Source organism: Mya arenaria, chromosome 10, assembly GCF_026914265.1.
Source record: "Mya arenaria isolate MELC-2E11 chromosome 10, ASM2691426v1".
Lineage (NCBI taxonomy): Eukaryota > Metazoa > Mollusca > Bivalvia > Myida > Myidae > Mya > Mya arenaria.
This window is the reverse complement of record NC_069131.1, coordinates 52,493,906-52,503,649: the sequence shown is the minus strand read 5'-3', so window position 1 is coordinate 52,503,649 and position 9,744 is coordinate 52,493,906. Positions and strand designations below refer to the sequence as shown.

The 9,744-nt window shown below is 30.8% G+C and overlaps 1 protein-coding gene across 3 annotated transcripts; it reads left to right on the top strand.

Annotated features, from left to right (window-relative positions):
* Positions 1-1,108: 1,108 nt before the first annotated feature.
* Positions 1,109-9,233, top strand: LOC128205304 (uncharacterized). 3 transcript variants are annotated; one of them, XM_052906839.1, is made up of 4 exons: positions 1,109-1,179; positions 3,497-3,625; positions 5,848-5,967; positions 8,083-9,233. In XM_052906839.1, exons 2-4 carry the CDS (start codon positions 3,500-3,502, stop codon positions 8,203-8,205), a joined length of 369 nt encoding a protein of 122 aa, XP_052762799.1. In that variant the 5' UTR covers positions 1,109-1,179; positions 3,497-3,499; the 3' UTR covers positions 8,206-9,233. The 3 variants fall into 3 exon arrangements, with proteins under 3 accessions (XP_052762799.1, XP_052762798.1, XP_052762796.1); XM_052906838.1 differs by having other exon boundaries at positions 1,150-1,229; XM_052906836.1 differs by having other exon boundaries at positions 1,151-1,346.
* The last annotated feature ends 511 nt before the right edge of the window (positions 9,234-9,744 follow it).

Sequence of the window (9,744 nt, the reverse complement as noted above, 5' to 3'; positions counted from 1 at the left end):
GGTTATTTCCCATGGACTAATCTACCAGCTGGGTACACATATCGGCCGTCCATACTAATAATCTTGAGCCTTTTAAATGGCTGACATGATATTTTTATCTATAACTACCCACTAACGAGTCCTTTTGATAAACGTCATTGAGCAAATGTCTTAAAATGCCTGAAGCATGCTTCCATTGAACGTTTTGCCTGAAGCATACTTCCATTCAACGTTTTGCCTGAAGATCGTTTCCATTGAACGTTTTTCCTGAAGATTGCTTCCATTGAACTTATTTGACTGAAGCATGCTTCCATTGAACGTTTTGCCTGAAGATCGCTTCCAATGAACGTTTAGCCTGAATATTGCTTCCATTGAACGTTTTGCCTGAAGCACGCTTCCATTGAACGTTTTGTCTGAAGCATGCTTCCACTGAACGTTTTGCCTGAAGATTGCTATCATTGAACGTTTTGCCTATAGCATGCTTCCATTGAACGTTTCCTATTTCCTTTGCGAGTTTTGCATGATGCTTGCTTCCATTGGACAATTTTTTCCTGAAGCTTGTTTCCATATTACGTTTTAACTTTAATCTTGATTTCATTGCAACTGAAGCTTGCTTTCATTGCAAGTTTTGCTTAAAGCTTAACTCAAACTCACCAGTGATTGATGACAATAACTGGTCCGGACTCAGTCGCCGAATGTTTACGATAATCCTGTTCAGACTGACAAGGTTTAATGCCTTCGGAACACCTCGGCCGTTTTCCATCAAAAACAACTTCGGATTTATGCCAGCTCAGTACTCAACTTCACACTAGTTACAACATTTATTAAATACAATTAAACGAACAAAAACAAAACCACCACTAATGACAAACACGCAAGAAAGTCGTAACAAAAGGAACACTGTATAGAGTTACCACAGACTCTTAGCTAAAATTGTTTCAAACAAACCATAAATAATCGTCCTTATTTTAAGTTCACTATACTTGTTTTATTTTAGTCTTGGTTGTTCTAAATTTAAATCAACGTAATACTGTTGTTGCTAGAAATATGTATAGAGCAATTAACTACACGTGTCCTCATTAATTTATATATTCTATAATTAAAAGTTTCTAACGCTGTCACTGGGACGGTATAAAACGCCGTATGCATTAGGACGCACAGATCACTCACATCACTTTCATCAAGTCCTCAACGTTAACAGTGCGTCGCAATTTGGATTGCAATAAAGGATTTTAAAACACCTGTTTTATGTTTGTTTTCTATGTTTTCTATGTGATTTTACTTTAATAATTATATTTGCAAATTGACTTGTTTATTGTTTAAACATTTAAAGGTTATTGTACGGAAATTAACGATCTTTAGAAAAGGTGATTAAAGTTTGTTTTTCTATGTGATTTTACTTATTTAAGTGGTCTATTACTATATATTTGCAAATAAACTTGTTTATTGTTTAAAATAAGAGATAATCTCGGATTACAATTAAGGATTTTTAAAAAGGTGTTTTAAGTTTCGTTGTTTCAAGTGTGATTTTACTTATTTAGGCTGTCTTATACCATATATTTGCAAATAAACTTGTTCATTGTTTAAAAATTTATAGATGATCGGATTACAATTAAGGATTTTAAAACATGTGTTTTAAATTTCGTTGTTTCAAGTGTGATTTTACTTATTTAAGCTGTCTGTTACAATACATTTGCAAACAAATTTGTTCATTGTTTAAAAAATTAAAGATAATCGGATTATATTTAAGGATTTTTAAAAAGGTGATTGAAGTTTCGTTGTTTCAAGTGTGATTTCACTTAATATTTAAGTTGTCTTTTACAATATATTTGCAAAAAAACTTGTTTTATTGTTTAAATAGTTGAGAAGATAAATATTCAAGAAAAGTAAAGTAATATTAATTGCGCGAGTTTTATATGAAATGTAAAAGCAAATAGCCAGGTATTATTTGAATTATAATAAAATATAAATAAAAATACATAATAGTGTGCTAATCATCAAACAAAATTGTTTTTCGTTATATATTGCAACACAAAATGTGTGTTTCGTTATATATTGCAACACAAAATGTGTGTTTCGTTATATATTGCAACACAAAATGTGTGTTTTGTTATATATTGCAAAACAAAATTTATGTTTTGTTAAATATTGCATCACAAAATTCACTTAAAATTTATTCATTTTTTAAAAATATATATATAATACGACGATAAATCAAAGTAATATTTGATTTCCGTGAGTAATTATTTTTTTTAAAGTCGTGATTTAAGAACAAGGTTTAATTGTGTGTGTTTTTTTTGTAGTGAAATAATTGTTGAGTTATTAGATGATGAGGACTTTGATGAATGTATGCATGCTAATTGTTTTGAAATTTTTATGTTTTAATTTTATGATATAGAGGATAACTGTCTATTCAAGTACAAAGTGACACTTTTATTCAAAATCAAAACATACAAATGTATAACAAACATAAAGTTTGACTGATAAAACATTTTAACTACTAACTAAATAAAAAAAATATACATACTAAAACATGCATTAATAGAAAATATTAATAACTGATAACAAGATTGTAACTGTGTGTTTAATAGCTGAAAACGCATTTTTTTTAAATGATTGGTGAATGCTTAAAGATTAAATGTGATCTACTTTAGTCTCAGAAGGAAGAAATACTGTTTTATGCACATTTTGTAAATTAAACTCAGTATCCTTCATAAAAACCATTGTTTTCGACACATATTCTTTTTAAATATAAAAATTATAGTATTAATTGTGGTAAGTCTTATTTGGGAGTTAGAGTGCATCTTTAAGATATGCGACAACACAACCCAGCCGAGTGAGCACCAAAAGTAATATTTGATGAGTAGCTTTGCTACGATTAAAATATTTGCTTATGGTGTTCAATTGGTGATATATTTTGCAATGGTATACTGAAACAACAGGTGATATATTTTGCAATGATATACTGAAACAATAGGTGATATATTTTGCAATGGTATACTGAAACAATAGGTGATTTATTTTGCAATGGTATACTGAAACAATTGGTGATATATTTTGCAATGATATACTGAAACAATAGGTGATATATTTTGCAATGATATACTGAAACAATAGGTGATATATTTTGCAATGGTATACTGAAACAATAGGTGATATATTTTGCAATGGTATACTGAAACAATAGGTGATATATTTTGCAATGATATACTGAAACAATTTTCGTTTTATTTATAATTTACTTATAATTTAACAAAAACAAAATCTAATTAATATTTAATAAGATAACTGCGCGAAAATCCAAATGACGTCATACCGGATTTTTTTTTATATATAACGTCATTGTATTTTCTTTCCAGTGCTGTGAATGTTTATGTTAACATTCCTATTTAGAACCTCTCTCTATGTCGGAATATGAACATGCTGTTGACGTGTGTGAACGTATATCTGCTCGTGCAGACGACATGTGCAATGTTCGAATTGTGTAGCACTCAATACCTATTCGTCCTTGTTTCAGAATATGAAGTTGCTGTTGACGTGTGTGTGCGCATGTCTGCTCTTGCAGACGACACATGCCATGTTCGGATTGTGTAGCACCGACTGGTTCACTGACGGATGTTTTGACTTTAAAGATGAGTGCAAACATGTAAGTATCAATCATATTTAACTACAGTCGAGCCCCGTTCGCTCGAACTCCCGGGGACCGGCGAAAACACATCGAGCCTCGGAAAATTCGAGTCAAGCGGGAAAGTTTAACTTCAGTTTAGAGAAATCGGTCCATTCATCTAGTTCGAGCCAACGAGGAATAGAGCAAAGCGAGTTCAGGCCAACGGGTCTCGGATGTTCATAAAGTTATGCCATACAATATAAAAATTGATTCTAAATTTTCGTGCGTATATGCATAATGAAAGCTTGGCCGCAAATTTGCTAGCGCTTCTTGGAAATTTTGCAAAATCACGACCAAGCGGGCATGAATGCACGAAAATCAGAAATCCTTATGTTTACATTTTTTTTTCTTTTTTATTACTTTATTTTTGTGGTAATAATGATTTTTGTAACAATAATTTTCCTGTTTATCTAAATGATCGATATCTTTTAAATTCGTGTTTTACATATGCATGGGCCATGGCGGACGCTTAACATAGAAAGGATTTGGTATGGCCGAATCATGCTATATCCTATATTCTATAAAATGTTACATTATTGATCTTTCTATTTTTTTATCAAACTGTAAATTAATGTTAAAATATTTTTGTTCTATAATGTTCAGAATAGTTTCAATGTACAGTGTATATACTTGATTAGGATGTTTCTTAATTGTAATTGGTAAGTAAGCAATCCATCATTTATACCAAAAAAATGTTACTGGGATGTTTCATTTTAAGTAAAAAAATATTATATTAATATAAAATTTAATTTAACATAAAAATTGTCTCTATTATAATATCTAAAATGCACTAACACATTGATGCATCCAAATGAATGATGGTTTATTTGAAGTACAAAGGCTAAAGTGATCATGCGGATTTTTTTATGCATGAAGACATGATACTCACTTGTCCATGGTCTGATGTCCACATGATGTGTATTCGTTTTTGAAAAACACAACGCAAGTTAATCAGATGGGAGAAGTGTGTCGCCATGATGGTTAAGGTGACCATTCAAAATGCTATTGATGCATAAATACAAGATTGGCGTGATACTCACTTGCCCATGGTCTGATGTCAACGTGTGTATTTTTGAAAAACACAAAGCTGAGTTTTTCAGATGGTAGAGGAGTGTCGCTTTAAAGGTTATGGTAGCCATGCGGAATGTTGTTTATGCATGAAGTTAACATTGACGTGATACGCTCTAGTCCATGGTTTCATGTCCTCATGTGTATTTGAGTTCACAGAAAAAAAGAAAAAAATGCGACGCTTACTAATTCAAGTGGGAGAATAGTGTCGCTATTAAGGTTATGGTGACCATTCGAAATGTTGTTTATGTATGCAAAAAAAGATTGACGTGATTCTCGCTTGTCCATGGTTTGATTTCCAAGTGTGTAGTTGTTGTTGATGATAAAGAAAAAACAACAACAAAGATATGTTCTTCAGGTGGAAAAGTCTCCATGATGGTTATGGTCAACATGCGGGAGGAATTTCTGAGACATAATTGACAACAAATCTTTTGTCCATAGTCATATGGCAAGATGTGTAAAGACATATAGATGAAATACTTAAAAGGGACTGTACACCAGATTGGCACCAAAAAAAGTTTTTTTTCTGTAACGAATCTCAGGACAATTACTGAATAAAATGTTTTACTCGTTGATGTCTTAATAGTAAAAAAGAATACATTTTTTTTTTAAAATGTGTCGAAGGCCGGTTTCGAACCGGTGTGGCCAAAATTGCAGTCCGTCGTTGAATCCACTGAGCTACGAAGGCTTACTCTATATGGGTGATATAAATAAGCTATACACCTTACTCGGAAATATCATGTGATAACATCGACTAACCAATCACGCATTAGGAATTAATTCTGCTAGGTAGACATACCAAGTAATCTTTTTTTTAATGGAAAAATACGAAAACACTGCGAAAAATAAATTAGTTCTAAACTATGTGGTACTTCAGATAGTAAGTTTCAATGCATTGTTCACATCGATATCAAGATTATGTCAGTTTTCGACATTTTTGTTTCTTTTTTTTCGCTGTTTTATCATACGGAGTACAGTCCCTTTAAATAAAGAAATATACCCAATCGTCTGTGTACTTTGTGTGTTTCCACCGTGAGGGTTGGACATGCATCAAGAGTATCCGAGACAAACTTGTCTATTATAAAATGGCCATAGGTGAATTTGTGAAGAGTGATGAATTCTAAATTTTTCAGATGGGAGGCGAGTGCCGTCACGATGGGTACGGTGACCACGGGGAGGGATGTTTGTGCATAAAGAAAACATGGAGGGCGGACAGACTAGAATATGAAACTTTGACCAAGGACCACTTCAAGGTAGTATAATATATCATAATTATTTGTAATATTTATTATTATTATTATTATTATTATTATTATTATTATTATTATTATTATTATTATTATCATCATTATTGTGTAATTTATTAATATCATTATGATTATTATAACCTTTATTATTTAAATCATTCAACTTATTATTATCATTGTATTTATTATCTATTTCTTCTTTTTCTCCTTTTTCTCCTTTTTCTTCTTCTTCTTCTTCTTCTTCTTCTTCTTCTTCTTCTTCTTCTTTTTCTTCTTTTTCTTCTTCTACTTTTATTGTTTTCATTATTATCGTTATTGCATCAAGTTAACATGGAGGGCGGACAGACTAGAATATGAAATTTTGACCAAGGACCACGTCAAGGTAGTATTTAATACTAGTTCATTAATATTAATATTATATATTATTAAGTAATTAATTAATTAATTAATTAATATTATTAATATTATTAATATTATTATTTTTATTATTATTATTATCATTATCATTATTATTATTATCATTTTTTAATTATTATTATTTTTAATATTATTACTTTTATTATCATTTTTATTATTTTTATTATTATAATTATTTATAATTATTGTAAATGTTATAACTATCCTAATTTTTTTATTATTATCATTTTATTTAATTTATATTATTTTTATTGTTATTGTTATTGTTATTTTATTTTTATAAATTTCATCATCATCATCATCATCATCATCATCATCATCATCATCATCATCATCATCATCATCATCATCATCATCATCATCACCACCACCACCACCACCACCATCATCATCATCATCATCATCATCATCATCATCATCATCATCATCATCATCATCATCATCATCATCATCATCATCATTATCATTAATTATTATTATCATTATCATTATTATTATTATTATTATTATTATTATTATTATTATTATTATTATTATTATTATTAATATTGTCATAATTATTATTACTAACGTAACTATTAGTATTAGTAGAAATAGTAGTAGCAGTAGCAGCAGTACAACCACCACAAGAATATTATTATTTAACAATCAGTGCACGGTAGTGTTACACTTCCAAGATATGATATGTCCTACGTTTTAGCCCCACTCAGTTGTTCGGTGCTAGTTTGTGTCTCTTGTGAAGTTCCTGTTTTACTTTTTACATCAGGTCTCCGTTAGTTGGCTTGTTCCTGTAGTTTACATCGTATATGCAATTATAGGAATGACGTCACCATTACGTCATATGTACTTCCGTTGTGCGGAAAATTCTCAATAAAAAAAATGTTCTTATGATTGATAGACATGTTTTCACATGCTCAATACACTGTAAATCAAAAATATCATTATTCCTGAAACTTTTATACCTTAAGTATATATTCTTGCTTGATTTATCATTTAGAGTAGAGATTAAAGCATAAACCGCTGCCCTATAGTTGAAAGGTCATTTTGGAAGAACTGTCATGGCGGACGGTGCAATTTTTAGAGTTTGTTTTTCAAGTGGAGTGATTTTTCTTAGGAATAACTTGACCCCACTTTTTTATTGGATTGAAAGGTAATTTAAAGCTTGTACTTTAAGAATATATGTGGTTATCATAGCCTGCATGCGCTCGGAATGCCTTTAAATGTTGTCTAAAAATTATAATTTTACATTGAATTATATAGGGAATAACAATGGTGGTGTGTAACCTTATTACATGACATGAAGACAATGTAAAAACCTAATAATAAAGACAGGGCCCAGTGAACGAATTTTTAGCAATAAATCAGAAATTACTTCATGTCATCCAACTTACTTAGAGTATAACCTCATTAGCTGACACATTATGAACGTAAAATCTGAAGCATGGAGTCTGTATCGGATGGTTGGCAGTAAGCGGACCTTTAAGCTCCTTCCAAAAGATAAACATTCTTAATGATTAAGCCTAGTTCTTAATGATTGGCTAAAAATGCAGACTATATTCTAATAATTGTTCAGATGTGTTTCATTAATTTCATTGTAATTTTTTTTTATTTATTTCATTGAACATTTAGATATAATGAGGATTTTGCTTGTTAAACATTTCGATCATTTGTTTTAGGTTCTTTAATATATTTCTTTTTATCTAGGGCAAGGGCAAGATTTTATATACCATCTTTCTGAAGCAAGCTGGGAAGTTGAATCACCTGAAGAAACCCACCACACCGACCGTTATGACGAAACCTAAACAAAAACCGATCGGTACGGCATAAGGACGGGATATACACATACCGAACAAAAAACAACAACAAGATTCTACGGAGGACTAAGTGCGTCATACCATACCGTTTAAGAGAAGACAGCGATTATTTTAACGGTTCCATAACGGGTTTGATAGTGATGTGTTGCAAATGGAACTATTTTTCTTTAAGAGTACTTATAGGCTTTTGAAGATTGTGCTAGGCCACGTACAAAGAATTGTAGTACGCTGTATTTTTTAGAAGTATCAAGGTTATAAACTTTGACAAGTGTAGGATGTTATTAACCCTTTTTCGATTTTAAAAATCTCGAACACTTAATATAGGTTTGTATTATTTGAACTTTTAAATATCTCTCTTATTCAAAATCTATGCATACACATGTATTACAAACATAGTTTGAGTGATAAACCTTTAACTACTTACTAAAAAATAATGCATTTATTGAAAATATTAATTACTGATAAGAAGATTGTAACTTTGTATTTCATAGCTGAAAACGCAAAAACAATAAATCATTGGTGAGTGCTAAAAGATTTAATATGATCTAATAGCGCCTAAATTCACCTACTAGTATATTGTTCAATATTGGTTAATAGAATTGCAGAAAAATTGTTTTTTGTCAACTCATAACAGTCACTTTAAAGTAACTTTTTTTTTAATTCAAATTTTCAAAAAATTGGTTTGTTTTGATATCGATTGTCTGAATTAAAAATGCAAATCTTTAAATGCAATCATTTGTCCTGTATGTTTCCAAAATCTGTCTATCTTTAACAGCTCTAAATGAAGGATGGATTTACGACGGGGAAACTCTTGAGTTGCGCTTTAAAACATTGAACCAAAAAATATTATTTTGTCGTATAAAGCGTGATTTGATAGCGTTTGAATGGATAAAAATTACCAACAAATACCTTCGCTTTCCATTGTTTGAAACACCCAATAGCTACCATTGTACCAAAACATGATTTGCTTTTCTTTGTCTTATGAATGCGAAAGACGCTATTAAAGTGACATTTTTATTTTAATAAAACTGTCGATGTGTACACTTGATATATATTATATATTCTCTTACTGAAGCGGTAAAATGTTACTGTCATTCGTAATTAAGACAATGAACAGAGCGTGAATTAATCAAATCGTAATTCGTGGAGAGTTCATTAACTTCAGCGAGTCATTTTACAGTGTGTGTACACCACGTGATAAATTACGACATAAATGCTACGTCAAAAGGCAGCATTTTGCCTCAAATGAAGACTTAAAACAATGATAATAATTCATTTTCGGCTGAACGTCAACAAAATTAAATATTGGGTCACGTGACTAAATCACAGATATACATTCAAACAATAACAACGACAGACCTGTAGTCCCCGACCATGAACCTTCTTTGGATGATGAATCAACACAAGGTGCTAATAAGTTCGCCGTCTTTAAAGACTTCGATAGTTTTCTTGGTGTACGTCAAGGGGAATCATTATCTCCTTTCTTATTTTCCATATATTTAAGTGATATTAAAGAGTTCTTGCTAACACTTGATTTTACTTAAAGACTGTT

What these genes read in the sequence shown, in the direction of transcription:
- LOC128205304 (XM_052906839.1), top strand. Translation starts at nt 3,500, where the DNA reads ATGAAGTTGCTGTTGACGTGTGTGTGCGCATGTCTGCTCTTGCAGACG. An exon ending in TTAAAGATGAGTGCAAACAT is followed by an intron (nt 3,626 to 5,847) that starts GTAAGTATCAAT and finishes TAAATTTTTCAG; the next exon opens with ATGGGAGGCGAGTGCCGTCA. An exon ending in TGACCAAGGACCACTTCAAG is followed by an intron (nt 5,968 to 8,082) that starts GTAGTATAATAT and finishes CTTTTTATCTAG; the next exon opens with GGCAAGGGCAAGATTTTATA.